This window comes from Triturus cristatus, chromosome 6, assembly GCF_964204655.1.
Source record: "Triturus cristatus chromosome 6, aTriCri1.1, whole genome shotgun sequence".
In the NCBI taxonomy this organism is placed as follows: domain Eukaryota; kingdom Metazoa; phylum Chordata; class Amphibia; order Caudata; family Salamandridae; genus Triturus; species Triturus cristatus.
In genome coordinates, this window is record NC_140589.1 from 1,823,803,446 (window position 1) to 1,823,829,582 (window position 26,137).

General features: G+C 44.8%; 2 protein-coding genes across 2 annotated transcripts in view; one reads left to right on the forward strand and one right to left on the reverse strand.

Moving 5' to 3' along the window:
• The window catches only part of HADHB (hydroxyacyl-CoA dehydrogenase trifunctional multienzyme complex subunit beta), a 341,378-nt gene that overhangs the window by 243,025 nt on the left and 72,216 nt on the right, over positions 1-26,137 (reverse strand). The gene's annotated exons all lie outside the window — the stretch shown is intronic.
• HADHA (hydroxyacyl-CoA dehydrogenase trifunctional multienzyme complex subunit alpha) overlaps positions 1-26,137 on the forward strand; it is a 146,004-nt gene that overhangs the window by 94,892 nt on the left and 24,975 nt on the right. The window contains exon 16 of the mRNA XM_085613197.1: positions 689-757. Coding sequence (XP_085469323.1) covers positions 689-757 — 69 coding nt within the window. The remainder of the gene's footprint in view (positions 1-688; positions 758-26,137) is intronic.

Below are 26,137 nucleotides of genomic sequence, written 5' to 3' on the forward strand. Positions count from 1 at the left end.
TATACTTTGTGCCAGTGTAGGACTCTACTCTGTAGGTCTACAAAATTTCTCCACAGCAGTAATTTTTAGATTCACTAGAATTCATTCTAATCTCAGAGAGAAGAGTCTAGTCACAGCTTGTGAACCTGGGCAACCAAGGTAGAAGCTTCGTATTACTGCTAAATAAATTTCTCTTTGCCTTGCTCTGTGCAGCTTGTCCCTCCCCAGCCACCCCCATTCCTGACCTCCAGTTAATTTCTTGTCCTCATGCTTCTAACCTCGAGGCTTTGAATGGGGATTGGCAAGTACCAGCGGGTGTTGCGAAAGACAGTTTAACCCAGGATCATATTAACCATATGTCAGCCACTTGTTCACAATAGTCGAACTGCTGTGATATTAGTCACAAGACGGATTCTTGACAGTTTGTCCACCTTAATTAAGTACCCTCCTAGTATTAATGCAACTGAAAACACATTCCAGTGTGACTTAATGATCGTAATTTTCAAAGACATGGCTGTCCGCACAAAACAGGCTTTGAGGTTAGTTTGTGATGCAGTGCTGCTTGGTGCTGTTAGTGAGACTGATAGGATCTGGGCCTAGATATCGACTTTATCTGGTCATTTCAATGGAACGTGTAGGTGCAGAAGCCCAGATTGTAGCTTTGTGTGAGCCGCATGATTACATATACTTATTTCTTTTTTTCTTTCAGGATGGACCAGGATTTTATACCACCAGGTGTTTGGGGCCCATGATGGCTGAGGTTGTCAGAGTTCTCCAGGTTTGTACTGGTATTTTGTGTACTGCACTTACACTCTGTTTATTTGCTATTTATTCAGTCTCTTTGTGATTCATTCAGTCTCTATTTTCTTAATCGATTTGTGGAGGGCAGCTTACATCATGATAGTGGGGTATTGCCCAAGGACATGATGGCACAAGGGTAGACCATGAAGTGGAATCAGACTATGAATTGGAGTCTTTATGGAATGCTAAGAGTCGATCAATTTTTTTAATGGTCTGTGAAAGAGCTGTCAAAGATGAGACCAAGACCGAAAGCATAGCCTCCAGTCCGGGAACTGCAAATATGGGAGCTTTTCAGTAGCTCGCTAAAGGAGAATGAGTTCCCTATAAATTAGTAACTTTAGATTTTTTTTTTTTTATTATATGAAAAGAGGCCCTATTGGTAAACAGCCTAGTGCAAGACACCTAGAAAGTGCTTCCAGTTGGAAGCAGAATTCCCGTTTCGGCAAGGTCTAATTCCGTGAAGGGATTGTGAAGTCTCAGCAGAAGGGCCACTGCATTCTGTATGATTCTCTGAAGTCTATGGATAAGAGACTTGGCCAGGGCTAGATGGAGGCTACAGCTGTAGTCTAGTACACACAAAGAGACTTTACTGAAAGTTGGGACCTCTTTTGGAGTAATTCAAGTCGTGCAGGAATTTCCTTTTTAATGAATTTAGTGTTTTGTTGTTATTTGGGTCTTGTTAGAGTTCAAGCAGAGATTGAGCTTTCTGATCTGAGTGAAAAAGGGAAGTAAAAAAAAGGATGAAGAGTTTGACGTCAGTTTGACTCTTTTACTATCAGTACTTCTGTGTCATGATTGTTATTTTACATATGATTTCCATGTAATGGTCTTAATGGCCCCCTGGTATAGTCGGGAACTCAAGACCCTAAAGATAGCGTGCAGAAAGGCCGAGCGCCTTTGGAGGGTGGACTATAGCTCTAAGAATAAAACTAGGTATAATTGTGCCCTTTCACAGTACAGGAATGCAATAATTGCCGCAAAGAGTCTATTTTATGCAACTAGGATTAGGGAAGCAGCGAACTCGACTAAAGAGCTTTTTAAAACAATAACTGTACTTTCTATTTATTTATTTATTTAATTTTTTTTGCATTTGTAATGCGCACAGATACCCACAAAGGGTTTCCCGGCGCCAGGGCTTAAGAAGTCAAAACATAGAGGCAGTAACTGTCAAGGACCACAATTATTTATTAAAAAGCCAAGTTTTAACGTTTTTCTTAAAACTGGCAAAATTCTCCTCCTTCCGTAAGGCTAAGGGGAGGGAATTCCAAAGAACTGGTCCCAGATGGGAGAAAGATTTCCCCCCCATTCGGGCCAGTTTGAACCTGGGAACCACAAAATTTGCTCCATTTAAAGAACGGAGATTGCGTGTAGGAACATGGGGCCTAACCAATTTTTGCAGGTATTTTGGTGCAGTTCCTGCCCTGATCTTGAACATGTATGTCAAGGCTTTGAACCGAACTCGGTTCTCTACCCTCAACCAATGCAGGTTCCTCAGATGCTTCGAGATCCTTGCTGTCCTAGGAATCTTGCACAGCAACCTGGCTGCGGAGTTCTGGGCCAGCTGCAATCTCCTGATCACGGCTAAATTGGAACCCAGGTATAAGATGTTACCGTAGTCAAGCCTAGATGTAATTAATGCATTGACTACGGTCTTCTGGGTATCCACAGGCAGCATCCAGATAATCTTCCGCAGCCATTTAAGGATCGTGAAGCAGACACCAGCCACTTTGTTGGCCTGCTGTTTCATTGATAATGAATCATCAATGCACACCCCCAAATTTCTAGCTTGGGTAGCCGGGGTGGGGAAGGCGCCCAAAGATGGTGGCCAATGGGTATCCTGCCACAGATCTTTATTTTTCCCCAGGAGAAGAATCTCTGTCTTCTCCCCATTGAGCTTTAGCTGGTTCGTAGACATCCAGCTGAAAATTTCCTGAAGGCCTAGTTTCAGCACAGAGGGGGATGAAGATTCTGAGTTAGTAAGGGAAAAAATAATCTGCGAATCGTCCGCATAGGTCATAAGTTCTAGACCTACCCGCTCTGCCAAGTCGGCGAGGGGGCGGAGATACAGATTGAAAAATAGCGGGCTCAAAATTGAGCCCTGAGGCACACCGTGGGGTGACGGAAAAATGTCCGACTGGGCCTGTGAGGACGAGATCTGAAACGTCCTGTTGCTCAAGTAAGATCTAATCCAGTCCAGCGCTGCCCCTCCGACACCATCCTCACTCAGCCTGACAAGCAGTCTGTTGTGTGAGATGGTGTCGAAGGCTGCGCTTAAATCAAGCAGAACAAGAGCAACCGTTTGCCCGTCGTCCAAAAGTCCCCTGATCTTCTCCGTGACTCCCAGGAGGGCAGATTCGGTGGAGTGGCCTGCCCTAAAACCCGATTGGGAAAAATGGAGTAGGTTGTTATTCTCTGTGTAAGTTGAAAGTACACCATGGATGTGCTTCTCCAGTATTTTTGAGAATGCTGGCAGCAGGGAAATCGGACGATAGTTGGCCAGTACCTCTGGATCAGCTGACGGCTTTTTCAGCAGAGGGCTGACCATGGCGTGCTTCCAGGACGCTGGGACGGTTGCCAGATGAATGGAGGCGTTTAGTGTCTCGGCAATAATCCCCAAAGCACTGTCGTCCAGTTGGCTCAGAATATTAATTGGGAGAGGGTCACATGGAGAGCCCGACTTGATAGAGGTGGCTAAAGATTTCAAGGTGTCCAGGGAGATGGATGGCCAGGAGACAAGCCGGTTTCCTGGTAGGCTTTCTAAGGGAGGAACTTTCCTGTCATCCCTCACCGGAACATTAATGTTGGCAAGAATAGTCTCGATCTTTTCCACAAAATATGTGGCAAGGTCTTGACATTTTTGAGGGGTCCGGGGACGTGCAACTGCCATAGAATTAGCTCCGGCTAATTCTTTAACTGTGTTAAAAAGGGTCCGTGCTTTATTGGCAGCAGTATTAATGGTCTCTGTTACATAGGATGCTTTAGCTCTAGCACAGGCCGTGTGATAGAGGTTTCTGGCCTTACGATATGCTTCCTTTTTAAGAGGATCATACTGTTTGCGCCATTTCCTCTCAAGTCCCTTACACTTGGTTTTTTCTAGTTTCAGTGCTTCCGTATACCAGGGGGCCGGGGGACGATGGACATTCCCTCTACACCTGGTAGCGGGCAGACAGATGTCAACTGCTCTCTCTAGCCAAGTGTGGGCTTCCAGCGCATTTCTTTCCATATCAGCACCCAGAACAGGGAGGGATGCCTGTAACGCGTTCTGTAACTCAGTTAGATCTAGCTTTTTCCAATTTCTCATAAAAATTGGAGGGCAAGCAGAGCCTGGCGAATTAAATTGTTCAAGAGTAATACTAAAAAGCGTTAAAAAATGGTCCGACCAACAAATAGGGTCTGTTTTCAACCATTTTAGCTCCTGTACACTAGAAATAATGGGGTCTAACAGATGCCCAGCTTTATGAGTGGGACCCTCATTTCGTAGAGACATATTCAAAGTATTAAAGTCCTCTAACAGGTTAACAGCTATGCTATTAGATTTGTCATCCAAATGAAGATTTAAATCCCCCAGTATGGTCAAGTTTTGGGCATTCAGAAAGTAAGGCGAAATGAAATTAGCCAAGTTCGCAGCCCAACCACTGCTGTTTCCCGGAGGACGATAAATTAGAAATCCAGAAAACATAAAATTTGGATTCAATGAAATTTAAAAAAAAGCTGCTTCACATCCAGGAATATTTACTGTTTCAAAATCACAATTAAAATCCCTGTTAAAGATCACAGCGATGCCCCCTCCTACTTGTTTATCTCTGTCTACTCTAACAATGGCATAGTTAGAGGGTAAGGCAGCGGCTACATCGGGACCTGCACCATCTTGCAACCAGGTCTCTGTTAGAAATAGCGCACAAGGTTTTTCTTCAGCTAGGAGGTGGTAGATATCAGCTTTATGTTGAGGCAGTGATCTACAATTCACAGTGTAGAATGTGAATGTGCGAGAATTTAAAACAGAGGTTTGAGTTGATGGCTTAGGTTTGTGTGATACCTCTGGGTAGGGCTGAACATTTGTAAGAGCAAATGTACAGTGAGGACATACTTGTATACCCGTTAGGGAAGGCTTTAGGACAGAGCATTTACTATTGCTACTTGGGCGCATAGACCTTAACTGATCCACAGTGATCTTACCCGGACTAGCGTTTCCTGCCCCGTGACCCGGCCTGGCCCGGACGGGCACAGACGGGCTGGTCTTAGGCTCGTCTTTGGCGCAGTCAAAGGCGCCTACCCTGCGCGCCATCGCTGCGCGCTGGGGGCCTCCGAGTGGCTAAATACTCTCCAGGAAGCGGAGGTCTAGAGCGCTAACCGCTCGACACTCCGTCAGGTGCCGCCCCTGTCCCGCCCTCGACAACCGCGATTGGCTAGGATGCCGGTTGCCTCTAAACTACGCGGAAACAGTCCACGGCTCACAAAGAATGTCACTGGTGAGTGCAAGTATGTGCTCTTATTTTCAGGGTGAATCTAAAAACAACATATACACAACAACAGTTTCAATTATTTAAAAAAAGCGAGCTTCAGCTCAGTGTCACTGCACAATGTGCGTTTAAAACAATTATTAGCCTCTGAAAAGCGAGTTACATTAACAGAATGTTCGTGCTCGGCGCCCAGCGGGGAGTAGCTGCCACCAACTCTTACCGCGTGGAACGTCTGCCTCCTCGCAGCCTAAATACTCTCCAGGAAGCGGAGGTCTAGAGCGCTAACCGCTCGACACTCCGTCAGGTGCCGCCCCTGTCCCGCCCTCGACAACCGCGATTGGCTAGGATGCCGGTTGCCTCTAAACTACGCGGAAACAGTCCACGGCTCACAAAGAATGTCACTGGTGAGTGCAAGTATGTGCTCTTATTTTCAGGGTGAATCTAAAAACAACATATACACAACAACAGTTTCAATTATTTAAAAAAAGCGAGCTTCAGCTCAGTGTCACTGCACAATGTGCGTTTAAAACCATTATTAGCCTCTGAAAAGCGAGTTACATTAACAGAATGTTCGTGCTCGGCGCCCAGCGGGGAGTAGCTGCCACCAACTCTTACCGCGTGGAACGTCTGCCTCCTCGCAGCCTAAATACTCTCCAGGAAGCGGAGGTCTAGAGCGCTAACCGCTTGACACTCCGTCAGGTGCCGCCCCTGTCCCGCCCTCGACAACCGCGATTGGCTAGGATGCCGGTTGCCTCTAAACTACGCGGAAACAGTCCACGGCTCACAAAGAATGTCACTGGTGAGTGCAAGTATGTGCTCTTATTTTCAGGGTGAATCTAAAAACAACATATACACAACAACAGTTTCAATTATTTAAAAAAAGCGAGCTTCAGCTCAGTGTCACTGCACAATGTGCGTTTAAAACAATTATTAGCCTCTGAAAAGCGAGTTACATTAACAGAATGTTCGTGCTCGGCGCCCAGCGGGGAGTAGCTGCCACCAACTCTTACCGCCATCTCAGGATAATACATTTCAGCCTGATCAAGCGATGTGCGAAAAACTAGCCTCCTTCTTTCAGGAAAAGGTTCAACTAATTTATAAAGAACTTATGAATTCTTACCCTGGCCCAGAGAAGCAAGGGCAACCACTGACTAATAGAGTTATGACTCATCCCGGGCTAAGGAAATTTCCACCAATAACGAGGGAAGAAACCTGTAGACTGATCACTTTAACTAAATCAGGCTCCCCAAAAGATCCATGCCCTCCCTCGATCTTGCACCTCGCTGCTGACAGAATTGCAGGTGAATTAGCTCCTCTAATTAATGAAGTACTGGAGTCTGGTAGCTATCCTTCCAGTTGGAAGATAGCTACGATCAGACCACTACTGAAGAAACCCACACTAGATCCCCATGTACCTAAGAACTACCGCCCTATCGCTGCACTACCTATTGCAGCTAAAATTTTAGAGAGAGCAGTTAATAGCTCATTGACGGACTACCTAGACTCCCATAATCTGTTAAACTCCACCCAGCATGGTTTTCGTGCACAACACTCGACGGAATCAGCGCTGCTTATGGCAGCAGAGGAGATCCGTAGTATAGTCGACAAAGGAGGCAGGGCGATTCTCATCTTGTTAGATCTGTCGGCTGCTTTCGACACTGTGAATCACACGGTGTTGATACGAAGATTGCAGGAGGTCGGAATTGAGGGCCCAGCGTTGTCCCTTCTTTCATCATTTTTGGAATGAAGGGAGCAAAATCTACACTGGGATGGCCTACAGTCCGACAGCTTCCATCTTCCATGTGGGGTTCCGCAGGGTTCAGCGCTGTCACCTACGCTGGTCAACATCTACGTAACTCCTCTGGCCAGATTTATCAGGAAGCATGGTTTCGCCTTAGTGTCATACCCGGACGATTCCCAGCTCATAATTTCGACTGCCAAGCAATCTAATGACACTGCCCTTAAATTTCACAAGTGCCTATCGGAAATTATGATCTGGATGCATGAGAGCTTCCTGAAGATCAATACTGGAAAGACCGAGATCATTGAGTTTGGCCAGGGGAATCCCCTGTGGAATAACTCCTGGTGGCCTTTGAAGGCCGGTGAGTGCCCCCGCTCCGTGTCCAAGGTGAGAAACCTGGGCGTGTTGTTTGACTGTCAGTTATCAATCAATCAATCAAAAGACCTTTATTCGAATTACTTGAATTCATAAAAGTACAGACATAAAAAAGAAACAATTCATTGATACAATATACATAATACAATTTTTTTAATTTTTTTTTAAAAATTTTAAAAAGGGAACTAAGACAGCAATCTTTCAAGGGTTTTCCATCATATTGCGTACACGGATTATTAGTCTTAAAAAGGTACTGATACGAAAGGTCAGTTCCTCTGTATCCAGGGAGAGTAACATCAAGCGAGACTCCTCCAAGGAGAGGGGTCTTTGTTTTCTAAAATAGGGTGTTAAGAGCCAATTAATATATTTTAAATAAAATTTGCAAAAAAATAAAAAATGCAGATCATTCTGTTTGCTGGTACCGTCACAGGGGCAGGGGTTACATTCTGTAGTGTGATTATAACCCAAAGGAAAGCCCAGCAAAAATTTTATAGAACCTGCCCTTAATCGAAATAACAGAGACCTCTCCCAACTAGACATAGGCAAGGTAAGATAGAGTGGGAGGGGTTGCCTGGACAGATCATCCTCCATGTATCTGACGACAGTCGATTTGGATATTTCCCTTTCCATCCTTTCAGTTTCAAAGAGTGCGTATAATGCTTGTTTAACCTCGACCTTATCTTGACATCCGATTCTGGAGGGATCTGAAAAGAGATCTCCTTTATTCACGGCACTTAATAATTTTAAGACCCCAGCAAGCCATGGAATTAAGAGGCCGTGGTCACATTTAAGACAATCTTTAATTATGTCTTGTGTTAAAGAGGCAGCATTGTTCCTCCAGATTCTCAGCCAAAATAAAGCTGGTCTACATCTGATAAAATCGCTAATATAAGGGAGGTTCAGCTCTTTGTGACAAATAAATTCGGAGGACGAGAATGGGGCACCCAGTACTTTCCTACAAAAACGTGTCTCTTCTCGTTGGATACCGGGGGTTTTAGCAGAGCCCCAGACTTCCGCCCCATAAGTGGCAACAGGGATACACTGTAATCTAAAAACTTTTAAGATAGCACTGGTTGCACCTAATTTTTTAGGGCGTGGAAGACTCAATATTGAGTTGATGGCCTTCGAGAACTTACTCATGGCGTGGGCAGAATGCCCACTCCATGAGTTGTTCGCAGCGAAGGCCACCCCAAGATATATAAAAGAATTTACATAGTCAAGTTTGTCAGACCCGATATGGATAGCATTAAGTTTCCGTTTTCCGGGTCCACATGACATAACGAAAGATTTTTTGAAGTTCACGCGCAGGTCTAATCCCTCCATATGATGGACAAAGTTTTCCACAAGTAAACGGAGGGCATTAGGGGTGCGGGCCATAAGGACCGCATCATCTGCGTATAACAGGACTGGCAGGGGGTGCCCCAGGACAGTTGGAACATCTCTAGTTACTTGTTTTAAAACCTTTTCTATGTCATTGATGTAAATAATAAACAGCAGGGGTGCTAAAACGCACCCCTGTCTAACCCCCCTACCAATTTTTATGGCTCCGGAAACTTCGCCCCCTGACCCAATTCTAACTTGAGCCCTAAGGTCAGTATGGAGGTGCGCCAAAAAATGCACTAGGGGCTCGTCCAGTCCATAGTTGAGAAGCATGGGCCACAGTTTAGATCTGTTTACCAGATCAAACGCAGATGAGAGATCCATAAAGGCGAGGTATATAGGGGACGATCGAGCAACGGTATACTTATCAATTATTAGTTTTAAATTCAGACATTGCTCGACCGTGCCCACCCCGCTCCTAAATCCCATCTGGCATGGATCCAACAGGTCAGAATCTTCCGCCCACTCTACCACCCTATTATAAATGACTCGTCCAAGTATTTTTAGAGTGTTGTCCAAGAGCGAGATCGGGCGATAGTTAGCTGGATCTGACCTATCGCCCTTTTTATAAATTGGGACAATAATACTGGAAGACCACGTCGTAGGGATAGGCGCTCTTGTCAGACTGTTAAAAACATTATGTAGAATTGGTGCCCATAGATCTGGACTGTGCTTTATAATATCTATGGGAAGGCCGTCTGGTCCAGGGGCCTTATTGCTAAGACTCTCTCTGACGGCTATCATCACCTCGGAATGATCGATCCGCAAATCTCGCAGCTGTCCCAAATCTGGAGTATTTGTTTCTTCAAAAGGGGCTGCATATATATTCGAAAAGTGGGCTTCCCAAGTGTTGCTGGTTATATTGCAGCCAATTGGGGATAAATGTTTACCCGTGTCTCATTTTCCTGACTGCGGTCCAAAATGGTCCACTGCTCTTCATATTAGCGCTGACAACCAGGGACTCCCATTGTTCCATCAAAAGTGCCGCTTTTCTTTCAGCTATTTTTTGTTTATAAAGTTTCCTAGCTGATTGTACCTCCACTATATTCCTTGGCTTGATGGTTAGTACCCTGCGCAGTTCCCTGTTTGCCATGGAACAGGCGGAGTCGAACCATCTTGGGTCTTTTGCCTTAGTGGGTAGTGGGACTAACAAATAGTTTTTAATTGCCACAGACAGTTTACCAAAATCTGCGACTATTCTGTGGCAGTCCCCGTCGGCCAATAAGCAAGAATTTATTAATGCAAGGTGATCGTTTTTTACACGATCCATTAGGGCTTCACAATCAATTCCCCTCCATTTTAGACGAAGACCATCACCTGATGGCGTAATATCTCTCGCGCCATTAAATTTTGCATATACTGGGCTAGATCCCAAGTATAAGGTGACTGTAAGGGGGTTGTGGTCTCCATATGATGTCTCAACCACATTTGAGTCAATGACACGATCTATTAGGCAGGGGGATGCAAAAATAAAATCGATCGTTGAATGAGAATCTCTCCCTCTATGCGTGGGGGCACAAATCATCCTTGAGGATTGGCTTACTTCCATTACATTGCAAAGGTTATGTTCATTTAATATCTTAGCAAGCTCAATGCCTCTACGATCTGCTAAATCTTGGCAGCTTTTATCCTCTAATCGGTGCTTTTCAGGGATCTTCGCATTGAAATCGCCCCCAATAAGGATCCCTGACTTCTCGTCTGTGCCTATATTTATGTTAGTTTCAAAGTGTACCAATAAATTAGAAAGTGCTATGTAGTTCCTGTTTGGTCTTGAATTAAAATCGTTATTGTAAAAATTAATTAAATAAATCTTGGTCTTTCGCTTGTATTCGAGAACCTGAATGTTTGGGTTCCCGAATGATAAATCTTTAAAAGTACCACCCGCCAATATTCTAATCCCAATAAAAGTCCTCCCATTGCACGGCCAGAGACAGACTTAGAGGCAAACACATTAAAACAATGATAACCCTCTATATGCACATTCCCTACGGCCCAGGTCTCTTGGAACATGATGATATCTTTGCCATCTAATAGCTGGGCCCACTGAGGGTCGGACAGTCTAGATTCTATGCCTGCAACGTTCCAGCTAAGGATTGACAAATCACAGCCGCTTGGGGTGCTTAAATGCTTGTCCCTGGCTATCTGCATGGGGTTAATTTGGGGGGTTATGATGTTCTCACATGCAACTGGTAAATCAACCAAGGCAGACTGTACGGCCGTGGTATGAGGTATGACAATTTTTACCAGATCGAAGGGGCCCTCGGTTGCATTGGCTGCCTCTGCGCATTCACTATTCCTGTCACTATCCCCCAGTCAGTCCAATTCCTCTAGATTTGAAAAAACATGTTCGAATCGATTATATGTGGGGACATTATACAGATACCTCCTCTCATGCTCATCAGGGTGAATATTTTGATTGGTCGCTGCATACGGCCTTACCCTGGGAATGTGCTGGGGAGCGACTAAAAGAGGGGTATGACATTTGGTGTGCAGGTGGTGCAATCGCGTTATCCAATGGGAGGCCATTACTAATATCAGGATATTGGCCCTGGTGGTAACGTCGATTATTAATTCTAAAATGAGTATTAATGTCCTGGTGGTGTCCCAAAAAATGAGTCCCAAGACTAGGATTAGAATCTATTAGATGCCTGTAAAAATACCCCAAAGGGAGGAGTGTGGTGTTATATTCCCAGTGGGAGGGCTGTGGGGCTTTTGCTAGCGTACATTGGGCCCATAGAGGGGACTTAAAGTTTATAATTATACAGTCCCCTTCAAACTTTTTCCTAAGGGGGCCCACCCATCCCACTCTTTGGGTGTGAATAATTTCTCCAGCGCCATCCATCGGAAATTGACAGTATCTAGTTAACCAATGGAGGGTTCTGTTTTTTAGGCTAACAAAGTTTTCCTCTTGGTCTTTCCTTAACTTAGGAACATTAGCTAAAACCAGGACATAAGGTCCACACTCTGGAGGTAAACTAATACGAGCCGGAATTTGCTTGGCAATTGTTAAGATAGTTTGATCCGGTTTAGGTGAGGGAAGGGATAAATCAGGTAGGACATCAGTATTGGTTTGGCCCAAATGTGCCAAATTACTTTTGGGAGCGGTTTGAGCCGTAACTATAGGGGTAGCAGCCTTGGGTGATATTGGTTTAAGTGCCCGTTTGGCACGGTGCTCCACAGGTGGTAGGTTTTTACTTGTGCCAGGTATTGGGGGCAACAAGGGGGCCCTGTTTTTAGTTTTGTTGGGCATTTTGGGCTGATTTATTTGGACATCATCAATAGTGGTGGTTGCCCCTAGAGAGGGAAAAATTTCTTGATGGCGCCCCGAACTTAGTTTAACAACATGATCAGTCAGCACTCTCATCCTTTTTTCTATATTTGAAACATGTAAATTCAAAGGGCCCAAGAGAGTAGATATCAATGTCTCCAGTCTCCCCCAGAATCCCTGAGCCCCTGACCCTGTGTTAATTTCTATAATGGATGAGTCCATCCTGTTAGATAGGCCAGCCTCTTTAGACTTATCTAATGCTGCAGGGGCAACAGATCTCCGTGATTGACTGTTCCCACCCTTCTGTTTATTTTGTACAGGCTCAATGTTTTTCTGTTTGTTCTTAGCTTTTTGTCTCTTCGCTTTCTGGCCCCTTGTTTGCATTGGTCCACTAGTGCTTTTATCCCCACCTGAGTCCAGGGCTTCAAAGTCATGACATAAGTCAGTCCCTTCAATATGTATCGGGTTGTCAACTGGAGAAGGCAAAAGATCCAGATGCCTATTTGGGCTTGGCTCTAACATAGTTGGGGTTGACGATAGCCTCGTATCCATGGACAGGTGGTCATGGGGTGCTGTGTTTCCATTAGGATGGTTCTCTTTTGTAGCTGTACCCGGAAGCCCTGCGTAAGATGTCGCAAGTAGGGAATCAAGAGATTTATCTGAAGAATTATCATGATGCAAAAACAAGGGCAGGCTTGGTGGGAGCGAGAGGCGTCTTTCGGTGTTCTGAATAGCCGTAGCAACGACCCCTATTGTTTTTTGCAACATTTTGTCTATGGCCGTTAGGCTTGGCAGTGGGGTAGTAGGTGCTGCATGTTGTTTAGCCTTACCCGATCTTCTAGATGCAGCTGACGTCTTTTTCCCCATAGCAGATGTCGGTGCGGGTAGCCAGAAGTTGTTTCTCAGCTGGATGCCCCCGGGTCAGGGAGGTTAGGGGGGTGGCCCAGCCCTGCCTCCTCCTGCCCCGGACAGCCACAGACGGCCCGCCCTCTGCCCGGGCTCTGCCCGGCGCCGCCCGCGCGCGTCCCGCGACGCGGAGTAAGCAGCGGGCTTTTAGTGCGCCTCCGGGCGCGTGGATGGCGTCAGGCGGGCGCTGGGACGCCTGGGAAATGTAGTCTCCCCGCTCTCCGGCCGCTGAGTAGAATGGCGGCAGCGAGGGAGACCCGGTGTGCAAAGAGCCCAGGAGCCCGGGAGCAGCTACAGCAGGGCAGGTGAGTAAAAGCGCCAGCAGGGACCCAGCTACCAAGTTCACAGGTCTCCGTTACAAGTTTCAAAGTTTCCCGCTCCCCCGAGGGAGCAGCGGGCTTTTAGTGCGCCTCCGGGCGCGTGGATGGCGTCAGGCGGGCGCTGGGACGCCTGGGAAATGTAGTCTCCCCGCTCTCCGGCCGCTGAGTAGAATGGCGGCAGCGAGGGAGACCCGGTGTGCAAAGAGCCCAGGAGCCCGGGAGCAGCTACAGCAGGGCAGGTGAGTAAAAGCGCCAGCAGGGACCCAGCTACCAAGTTCACAGGTCTCCGTTACAAGTTTCAAAGTTTTAACTGTCAGTTAAATTTCTCGGCCCATGTGAACAGCCTTGTATCATCATGCTTCTTCTTAATAAAGACCCTGCGAAAGATCTTCCCCTTTATCACGCCAGAATTACGTAAGACTGTCGTGGTGGCGCTCGTGCTGTCTAAGCTGGACTATTGTAATGCCTTATTATTAGGGATAAACCAGGCACAGCTCAACAGGCTGCAGGCTCTGCAAAATGCTGCGGCAAGACTACTTCTGGATATTCCCAGAGATCAATCTGTCTCTGCGGGAATTAGAACTCTACACTGGCTCCCCGTCCAACAGTGGATAGAATTCAAGGCCGTATGCCTGGTCCATAAAGCTGTCTTTGGGGGTGGAGCCAAGGACATCGAGAAAATACTGACCCCCTCTATCCCCAGCCGTGTGCTAAGGTCCAGCACTCTGAGTCTTATCGAGGTGAGCAGGATTAGGAGAGCTAGATGGGGAGGTAGAGCTTTTTCAAATCATACTGAAGGACTCTGGAATAAGCTTCCCTGTTCTCTAAAATCAGTAGATAACCATCAACGCTTCAGGAAAGTTTTAAAAACCTGGCTTTTCCAGGGAGCTTATGTTTGAAGACTGATTTTTCTCTCCCCACACTTTCCAGCACCAAGACGCTACGACATTCGAGCGCTTTAAAAGACCTATATCCTATCCTATCCTATCCTTTTTATCTTTTGGCGGATTCAGAGCCCTTTTGGGGCATGGTGTGGTAATCTGTGAAATGAGACAAATGAGGGATATTAGCGCGAGTCCAAACAATATCTTTATCTGAAGAGACCCATTTAAAACTCGTTGCCCATGAAGAAGGGGCCGCAGTGCCTTGAAACGCGTCGGCGAAAAAGAATACACAAACGGGCTAATCACGGTGAGCTGCGTCACGTGCCGGATGGCAGGGGTGATGTCGAGTGCCCTGTCAAAAGCTTTGGGCATCTTGTGGTAAATGTTTTGCACGGCTGGTCCATGCCGTGGATGGGGCACCATCTCGTACAAGGAGAGGCTGGGAGAGGAACTGTTCTTCACCGTCAGCACATCGCCCCAGATGCGAACAAAACAGCTCATCACAGAGGATCCCTACCTACTTAAGGAATATAATTTGCTCTTAATAACGAACAGTCACTAAACTTACTCAAAGGAAATAATTGCTTGCAATGCGGTGACTACATGCCCCAACAGACATTGCGGCAGCACTAACTGGGAGGGGCTGCTGCAGGGACATGTGATGTGAATAAAAACCGACAAAAGATTCATTGTGAGCCTCAGTGGTGTTTGTGAGCTGCCCATGAAGAAGGGGCCGCAGTGCCTTGAAACGCGTCGGCGGAAAAGAATACACAAACGGGCTAATCACTGTGAGCTGCGTCACGTGCCGGATGGCAGGGGTGATGTCGAGTGCCCTGTCAAAAGCTTTGGGCATCTTGTGGTAAATGTTTTGCACGGCTGGTCCATGCCGTGGATGGGATCCCATCTCGTACAAGGAGAGGCTGGGAGAGGAACTGTTCTTCACCGTCAGCACATCGCCCCAGATGCGAACAAAACAGCTCATCACAGAGGATCCCTACCTACTTAAGGAATATAATTTGCTCTTAATAACGAACAGTCACTGAACTTACTCAAAGGAAATAATTGCTTGCAATGCGGTGACTACATGCCCCAACAGACATTGCGGCAGCACTAACTGGGAGGGGCTGCTGCAGGGACATGTGATGTGAATAAAAACCGACAAAAGATTCATTGTGAGCCTCAGTGGTGTTTGTGAGCTGCCCATGAAGAAGGGGCCGCAGTGCCTTGAAACGCGTCGGCGAAAAAGAATACACAAACAGGCTAATCACTGTGAGCTGCGTCACGTGCCGGATGGCAGGGGTGATGTCGAGTGCCCTGTCAAAAGCTTTGGGCATCTTGTGGTAAATGTTTTGCACGGCTGGTCCATGCCGTGGATGGGGCACCATCTCGTACAAGGAGAGGCTGGGAGAGGAACTGTTCTTCACCGTCAGCACATCGCCCCAGATGCGAACAAAACAGCTCATCACAGAGGATCCCTACCTACTTAAGGAATATAATTTGCTCTTAATAACGAACAGTCACTGAACTTACTCAACGGAAATAATTGCTTGCAATGCGGTGACTACATGCCCCAACAGACATTGCGGCAGCACTAACTGGGAGGGGCTGCTGCAGGGACATGTGATGTGAATAAAAACCGACAAAAGATTCATTGTGAGCCTCAGTGGTGTTTGTGAGCTGCCCATGAAGAAGGGGCCGCAGTGCCTTGAAACGCGTCGGTGAAAAAGAATACACAAACGGGCTAATCACGGTGAGCTGCGTCACGTGCCGGATGGCAGGGGTGATGTCGAGTGCCCTGTCAAAAGCTTTGGGCATCTTGTGGTAAATGTTTTGCACGGCTGGTCCATGCCGTGGATGGGGTACCATCTCGTACAAGGAGAGGCTGGGAGAGGAACTGTTCACCGTCAGCACATCGCCCCAGATGCGAACAAAACAGCTCATCACAGAGGATCCCTACCTACTTAAGGAATATAATTTGCTCTTAATAACGAACAGTCACTGAACTTACTCAAAGGAAATAATTGCTTGCAATGCGGTGACTACATGCCCCAACAGACATTGCGGCAGCACTAACTGGGAGGGGCTGCTGCAGGGACATGTGATGTGAATAAAAACCGACAAAAGATTCATTGTGAGCCTCAGTGGTGTTTGTGAGCTGCCCATGAAGAAGGGGCCGCAGTGCCTTGAAACGCGTCGGTGAAAAAGAATACACAAACGGGCTAATCACGGTGAGCTGCGTCACGTGCCGGATGGCAGGGGTGATGTCGAGTGCCCTGTCAAAAGCTTTGGGCATTTTGTGGTAAATATATATATATATATATAATTACCTACTGGCGGTCGCCAGTAGGTAGTTATAGTTAGGACCACGTTTCCATAGGAAAACCTCAACATTCTATTTTGAATAACTTTGGCGCCGGTCGACGAATCCTTGCGAATTTCTCAAAATAGGTGGGGCGCTACGCTCCGCTCCTACCCTGAAAGTCTCGGGGGGGATTGGTCAAGCGGGGGCTGAGATAAAAGGGGGGTCCCAAAACGCGTTTTTCCCATGCATTTTTCCATAGGACCTTTAGAATGAGCTACAGCCCGAACGGCTGAACAGAATTACTAGAAATTTGGCAGAGAGGTAGTCCCTAGGTCAAGGAAGTGCCTTTTGTAGGTTTGGTGTAAATCTGTTCAGTAGATTCTGAGAAAATAGCCTTTAAATCAATATATATATCTGAGCCCGCTTACGGTATGCTTACCGTACGCTTACCGTACGCGTACGGTGGCATGCGCGAGCGCGATTCTGATTGGCTCTTAGATCTTAGTAAACATTCGAATCGGCCGAAACCAGGAAGCGGCGTCCGCCATTTTGTCTCTCGCATTGAGTTATTTATCAAACTTGATGCCCAAAAACATGTTACGGGGCAGTTTTGACAACTCCCTCCCACACAGTCATGTTGAGGGAGTCCCCAAACATCTCCAAAGGGCAAAAACGGTTATTTTTTTTTCGGCAATTTCGCCGGGTACGCTTACCGTACGCGTACGGTAATTAAATAGAAAAAAAAAACCACTATCCACACTTACCCCACCCCCTGTGCTTTTGGTGTCCGCAGGCCACCAAATGTACAGGGCTTAGTATTTTTGAAAAAAAACATGAAAATATAAAATCGAAATAAAAAAAAACACTATCCACATTGTCCCCACCCCCTGTGCTATTGGTGGCCGAAGGCCACCAAATGTACAGGGCTTATTAAAGTTGATAAAAACCGTGCACGGAACGAGCTGCGTTAAGTGGGCGCGCACGCCTCGAATGGCGTAAAGTAACTTAGCATTTAAAAAACCGTACAAATTCACTGAAAAAACCATAGGTTTCACACACGTTATAGTTAGGAATTAGCATTTAAAAAACCTTGCAAATTCACTGAAAAAACCATAGGTTTCACACATGTTATAGTTAGCGGAAATTTTACTGATAAAAAACCAGTGAAATTGCCCCGTTATAGTTAGTGCTGGCAACTATAACTCACGGGACCGCAATCTTCTCCTGATGACATATGTGTCTTTATAAAAAAAAATATTTGTAATATATGTATAGCTAAAAATGTATGGAAGAAGACATGGGCAAATAAGTGTCTAAATACAGTATTAGCATCAGCAGAGGATTGCGGTCGCGTGAGTTATAGTTGCCAGCACTAACTATAAAGGGGCAATTTCATTGGTTTTTTATCAGTAAAATTTCCGCTAACTATAACATGTGTGAAACCTATGTTTTTTTCAGTGAATATATATATATATATATATATATATATATATATAAGGATGGATGGATATAAGGATGGATGGATATGAGGATGGATGGATGGATGGATGGATGGATGGATGGATGGATATATATATGGATGGATGGATGGATATATATATGGATGGATGGATGGATATATGGATGGATGGATGGATGGATGGATGGATGGATGGATGGATGGATGGATGGATATAAGGATGGATATAAGGATGGATATAAGGATGGATATAAGGATGGATATAAGGATGGATATAAGGATGGATATAAGGATGGATATAAGGATGGATATAAGGATGGATATAAGGATGGATATAAGGATGGATATAAGGATGGATATAAGGATGGATGGATATAAGGATGGATGGATATAAGGATGGATGGATATAAGGATGGATGGATATAAGGATGGATGGATATAAGGATGGATGGATATAAGGATGGATGGATATAAGGATGGATGGATATAAGGATGGATGGATATAAGGATGGATGGATATAAGGATGGATGGATATAAGGATGGATGGATATAAGGATGGATGGATATAAGGATGGATGGATATAAGGATGGATGGATATAAGGATGGATGGATATAAGGATGGATGGATATAAGGATGGATGGATATAAGGATGGATGGATATAAGGATGGATGGATATAAGGATGGATGGATATAAGGATGGATGGATATAAGGATGGATGGATATAAGGATGGATGGATATAAGGATGGATGGATATAAGGATGGATGGATATAAGGATGGATGGATATAAGGATGGATGGATATAAGGATGGATGGATATAAGGATGGATGGATATAAGGATGGATGGATATAAGGATGGATGGATATAAGGATGGATGGATATAAGGATGGATGGATATAAGGATGGATGGATATAAGGATGGATGGATATAAGGATGGATGGATATAAGGATGGATGGATATAAGGATGGATGGATATAAGGATGGATGGATGGATATAAGGATGGATGGATGGATATAAGGATGGATGGATGGATATAAGGATGGATGGATGGATATAAGGATGGATGGATGGATATAAGGATGGATGGATGGATATAAGGATGGATGGATGGATATAAGGATGGATGGATGGATATAAGGATGGATGGATGGATATAAGGATGGATGGATGGATATAAGGATGGATGGATGGATATAAGGATGGATGGATGGATATAAGGATGGATGGATGGATATAAGGATGGATGGATGGATATAAGGATGGATGGATGGATATAAGGATGGATGGATGGATATAAGGATGGATGGATGGATATAAGGATGGATGGATGGATATAAGGATGGATGGATGGATATAAGGATGGATGGATGGATATAAGGATGGATGGATGGATATAAGGATGGATGGATGGATATAAGGATGGATGGATGGATATAAGGATGGATGGATGGATATAAGGATGGATGGATGGATATAAGGATGGATGGATGGATATAAGGATGGATGGATGGATATAAGGATGGATGGATGGATATAAGGATGGATGGATGGATATAAGGATGGATGGATATATGGATGGATGGATGGATGGATGGATATATGGATGGATGGATGGATGGATGGATATATGGATGGATGGATGGATGGATGGATATATGGATGGATGGATGGATGGATGGATATATGGATGGATGGATGGATGGATGGATGGATGGATGGATATATGGATGGATGGATGGATGGATGGATGGATGGATGGATGGATGGATATATGGATGGATGGATGGATGGATGGATGGATGGATGGATATATGGATATATGGATGGATGGATGGATATATGGATGGATGGATGGATGGATATATGGATGGATGGATGGATATATGGATGGATGGATGGATATATGGATGGATGGATGGATATATGGATGGATGGATGGATATATGGATGGATGGATGGATATATGGATGGATGGATGGATATATGGATGGATGGATGGATGGATATATGGATGGATGGATATATGGATGGATGGATGGATATATGGATGGATGGATGGATGGATATAAGGATGGATGGATATAAGGATGGATGGATATAAGGATGGATGGATATAAGGATGGATGGATATAAGGATGGATGGATATAAGGATGGATGGATATAAGGATGGATGGATATAAGGATGGATGGATATAAGGATGGATGGATATAAGGATGGATGGATATAAGGATGGATGGATATAAGGATGGATGGATATAAGGATGGATGGATGGATATAAGGATGGATGGATGGATATAAGGATGGATGGATGGATATAAGGATGGATGGATGGATATAAGGATGGATGGATGGATATAAGGATGGATGGATGGATGGATATATGGATGGATGGATGGATATATGGATGGATGGATGGATATATGGATGGATGGATGGATATATGGATGGATGGATGGATATATGGATGGATGGATGGATATATGGATGGATGGATGGATATATGGATGGATGGATGGATATATGGATGGATGGATGGATATATGGATGGATGGATGGATATATGGATGGATGGATGGATATATGGATATATGGATGGATGGATGGATGGATATATGGATGGATATATGGATGGATATATGGATGGATATATGGATGGATGGATGGATGGATGGATATATGGATGGATGGATGGATGGATGGATGGATATGGATGGATGGATGGATGGATGGATGGATGGATGGATGGATGGATGGATGGATGGATGGATGGATGGATGGATGGATGGATGGATGGATGGATGGATGGATGGATGGATGGATGGATGGATATATGGATGGATGGATATATGGATGGATGGATATATGGATGGATGGATGGATGGATATATGGATGGATATATGGATGGATGGATGGATGGATGGATGGATATATGGATGGATGGATGGATGGATGGATGGATATATGGATGGATGGATGGATGGATGGATGGATATATGGATGGATGGATATATGGATGGATGGATATATGGATGGATGGATATATGGATGGATGGATATATGGATGGATGGATATATGGATGGATGGATATATGGATGGATGGATATAAGGATGGATGGATATAAGGATGGATGGATATAAGGATGGATGGATATATGGATGGATGGATATATGGATGGATGGATATAAGGATGGATGGATGGATATAAGGATGGATGGATGGATATAAGGATGGATGGATGGATATAAGGATGGATGGATGGATAGATGGATGGATATAAGGATGGATGGATGGATATAAGGATGGATGGATGGATATAAGGATGGATGGATGGATATAAGGATGGATGGATGGATATAAGGATGGATGGATGGATATAAGGATGGATGGATGGATATAAGGATGGATGGATGGATATAAGGATGGATGGATGGATATAAGGATGGATGGATGGATATAAGGATGGATGGATGGATGGATATAAAGATTTATATGTATTCATAGATAGAAAGTGTTGGAATATATGAAGTAGCTTTGTCATGAGCATGCCAGATTTGTTATCCAAAGGCCTGGGTGGTTTAAGAAATAAAAAATTGGCAAATAATTGTTGGTGGTTTTTGAGGGGGTATCCTTACTGTTGTCGTTGAAAGAGATCATGCAGAAAGTGAGGTAATGAGAGAGCCATTAGATGTGGTTGATGGTGAAGCAAGGGTAATTAATGGGAGACTGAGGTGACAAAGAAATACAATTGGGGATTCTGCTGTGTGATTTTGGATAAAGTATTAAATGACGCAGAAGGAAATAAGTCTGTGATGTGCATTAGGGCGAGAGGACAGTTCAGGCATTGTGACTGGTCCAGTTTTGCACAGCTATTGTAAAAGCATAGGGGCATCCTGTCAGAGTGCAAGTGCTGAGAACGCTTGCCTGCTGCATGAATGAGCAGAACTGAACATTTGGGTGGAATTAAGTTTAAAATATCCAACCTGTTGTCAGTTCTGCAGTGGCAGGCAAGTCCCTTTTCCTTGTTTTCTGCCCTCTGTGTTCGATGTGTGTATTGAAGCCCTAGTGCCCTTTTCAGGCTGAGTAAAAGCAAATCCGGTCTTAGCTCCTGCTTTGGAACTGGGGAGGGAGCTGCAGTTTAACATAATGAAGGCAAATCTTTGGACTTGTATTTAATGTTGGTAATTCATTTTAGTCCTGGTACTATTCCTGCTATGCGTGGTCTAAGGATAGTTGAATGTCTGTATTCTGTGCCCGTCTCTTTCATGTATTGTATTCTACTGTAGAAGGCTTGGCACTGTAAGGCAAATTTATCTCTCCATTACATGTGTGCATTTTATTGTTCCTCCTTGCTTATTTGTAGTGTACTGCGTGGGAGGTGCTGCATTTGCCTAGAGTGGCTTTGGGCATTACAAATGCTTGACATTTGAGTTTTGGACAAGTACAGAGTGTCCTTAATCCTGCAAATTTTCAGGTTAAGGGAAGAAATGACCACATTTGCAGCGCAGGTCAATGCAACAGTCCGTTACAGGCTGAATTTCAGTGCTTACCCAAACAAGGAAGCATACAAAGAAGATGGCACTTGTAGCATTCAGACTCTGTTTTCATTCCCTACTATATTCTACTTGCATGGAGATAGGGTTTTTTTTTTTTAAGCTTTGAGTACTGCCTGTTTGTTGTAGATCTTTCTACAACACTGGCTGCACCATGCACATGGCAAAACACAAGGCTTTCCCAATGACTAAATATTCGTTCTAATCAAAAGCAGGTTGGCGCTGACCTGTCACTTTGTGGAATTCAGTTGAGCAAGAGAAACATGACCTCTTCTGCCAGTGTTGTAGGGAATGAGCACTGGTAGGAAGCCCTGTATATCCTGCTATGCTTGGGTGAAATAACTAACAGGAAATTTATGAAGTGAGTTTTCAGCATATTAAAAAGCATTGTACTCTGCATATATAATGAACGATAAGCTCACAATGGGGCGGCACTCGGTGGATCCCAGCCATTTAGATCCCAGTAGTCTGTGAGCTATCACATCGCTTCTTTACTCTTATATCTATCTTATATACACTGTTCATGCTGTATGAATATCTCATGAGCTAAGCTACTGACTAAATAAAACAAAATCAAACGTGGCAGAAGAAATAAATTGTGCCACAAGAGTGCACTTTAAAAGATGAATTTTCGCCCTGAACCAACCTTGTTGGCTGCCATGAGAAATGAATCAATATAGAAGTGATGCCATAACTCTAGCACCAATATGATTTGAGTTATTGGGATCTATTGAGTGCCACCCATTGTGGAATTATTTGCATTGTTGATCTTGTAGCAGCAGCATCTTTATCAGCTGGTTGCTGTTTGAGGTGCTGCACCTATTTTTAACATTGGGACTTACTTTGGTAAGCAGGCATGTGAGCCATAACTGCTTTGTAGACCCATATGTAATGAAAGATGCAGGATGCCAAACTCATAACTCATGTTTTCAACTTTCCTGTAAGGCCACTGTAAATGGTGAAAAAAATGCACCAGTTAAATAGAAGTTAGCCCTTTTACAGATGAGGCTACCCCAGTGTTGATGTTTTTTTTTTAATGTTTTGTCAATTTCCATTTAACCCATAACTTTTGTTACACAAAAGGTATATGGGCCAAATGTTTGTCCTTATTTTCCCCACATGATGGAGATTCTAAAGGTACACAAAGTTTTGGGATTTCCTTAGAGGTAACCAAGAAAATAGGCAAAATAAAGCAAAACGTTGGTGGCGGGTTAAAGAATGGGGAATAAGGTGTTGTGCAAGATCTTGTTTTTTTTTTCCTCCTTAAAGATGGCATCTGTAACAAAAAAGCCTCGTTTTGCGTGGTTAGACCTTTTTGTCGACTGATGCTGCTGCTTTTGTAAGTCTGTGCATTGGCGCACTGCTTTCCAGTCCCCAGTGCATGTGATGTGATCTGATCTGTAAAACATGTTAACATTGGCTAAACCAATTGCACAAAATATAGCAAGGCCATGAAAGTTAAATTCCACCTGTGGACTGAAGCACATATTGCACCGTCCACTAGACTGGCAAAGAAAACATGGCTTCAGGTCTGCATGTGTAACCTGACTGCCGCAGACCTGCCTGAATAATCCTGTTTGACAGGAGGAAACCCTACTTTTAAACAGAAGTCTCCCCTAAGTAGGCCTTGCTGCCAACAAGGTAGGGTGCCTAGTGTTTTAAAGTGGAACATGTAAGAAAGTCGAGTTGGCATGCCCCTACAGAGACTTGCCATTTAAAGCTATTTTCACAGTATGGGGCTATTACTTGCTCCATAGGAAAGGCTACAGTGAAGTTAAACTATTTTGTTCATTCAACCACTATTTTTAGCATTGATTTAATGTCGATGCCATTATTGAAGTTGAAATCTTAATCCATAAACAGTAACTTTAAAAAGTGATACTTTTTTCTGCCTGAATCTCTAGTAGACTAATTGGCACACAGCTGGCCCCGTCAGTGGCCTCGTTTATGAAGTGTGAAATTCTGCTGCCGGTTCAGAGACAATGGCTTGGGTCTGACATGCTGGCCTGAGTGAAGCTTGTGACCTAGCTCAACACAGCAATTGCATCTGAGTAGGGTCTAGAAAATTCACTAACTGGAAAGGGACTAGAGTGTGGCCTGCACATTTATAGTTAAGTGTTTAGGGAAACCTGGAGAAGGAGTCTTTTGATCCCACGATACACTTTAGCCATCTTGGAGTCTTAAGTCTAAGTGGAGGAGTGAACTGGCTCCAGAACTACTTTGGTGTAGTTGAGTAAGAGGGAACTTCTCATCATTCTAAACACATCTCTGGTCCTGCCACAAGCCTCCACCAGGTTCAAATTGCGCATTACGAGACAGTTTGCAGTAGGATAAACAGGATGTGCAGGAGAGGTCACCAGTGGGAACTTTTTGTCCTTTGGGTAGGCAGTGCCCAGGAGTCCAGCCACACCCACTGAGTAGTGAACTGTTCCTCATAGTTTGAAAAGTGTCGCCAAGGCCCCAACTGGCATAATATCCAGCCTGAGGTCCTGGTCGGGGACAGACTAGCTTGCCTTTGGTACGCCTGATGCTTAGACATAGTCGTCCATATTTTTTTTTAATGGTTTGACTAAGAGCAGACCGCGGTCGTAGTAGCCATCTCCTTCCAAGATGACGCATCCTAAAGGACGGTGCTATAGACCAAGAGAGGTCTTGAGAGAGTCGCAGAAAAGCAAAACCACTGTTACAAGCACTACCTGAAAGCCACAGGTAGCTGCTTCAAATAGCAATTTAAATGTTATGATAGTGAACTTGATGCAGAGTAATTAGAAATGACTAAAAATCCCACCCCCAAGCCCCCAATCTAAAAGCACTAGAGTTAAATATATGGATAGAGGTATGAAAAGTGTTTGTGGCGGATCAGACATCAATTCGTAATAACCCACTTTCTGACCATAAGCTTTTGTTCATCAGTGATGTTTAGATCCGGTCCCTCTTGTCTAAGAGTTCCAGGATTGTGAGAAAGGGCCTCTTTTGGATGGTTAGCTCCCCACTTTTGCCTGTTTTTGATGTGTTTTCAAATGTAGTGCACAGGGTCACTGCCAACCAGGTGCCCTGCGCCAGAGCTCCTTCCCTAAAACAAAATCCCAATTGGTACTTCTGCCCCTGTAAGTCCCCCAGTAACTGGTATACTGTGTACCTAGGGCCTCGGAGCTGAAGGGGATACCTTGGTACCCCCATCACCGGGGCAATTCCACTGCCCTTGCAGCCTGCATGCCCTTGTGAGAGAGAAAACGGTCGACATGGCACCCTGTCTAGGTGCCATGCCAGCGAACACTGCCTGGCAGCATAGGTAAAATCACTCCTCTAGCAGGCCTCACAGCCCTAAAGCAGGGTGCACTGTACTACAGGTGAGGGCATATCTGCCTGAGCAGATATGCCCCTACAATATTGGGCATTTCCCAGTAAAGCCATAGAGAGTACATGGGCTGGGAACACTCGAGGTGGTGCAGGGGGGAGGGGGAGTGAGGAGAAGCACACTTTCAGTCCTCGCCATCCTGAGGAGGGGGCGGGGGGGGCTAGGTCTATGCCCACAGGATGGTGGCATAATAGAGGGTGAAGTCACCCCAGGTTAGTTGCCCATTAGCCCTACCTGCTACTCCCCTAACACACCTCCTAAATTTAGTCTTTAGGTGGCTCCCCCCGACCTGGACCCCAGATCTGCAACTACCTTTGAAGTAAGAAGACATGGTGCAGC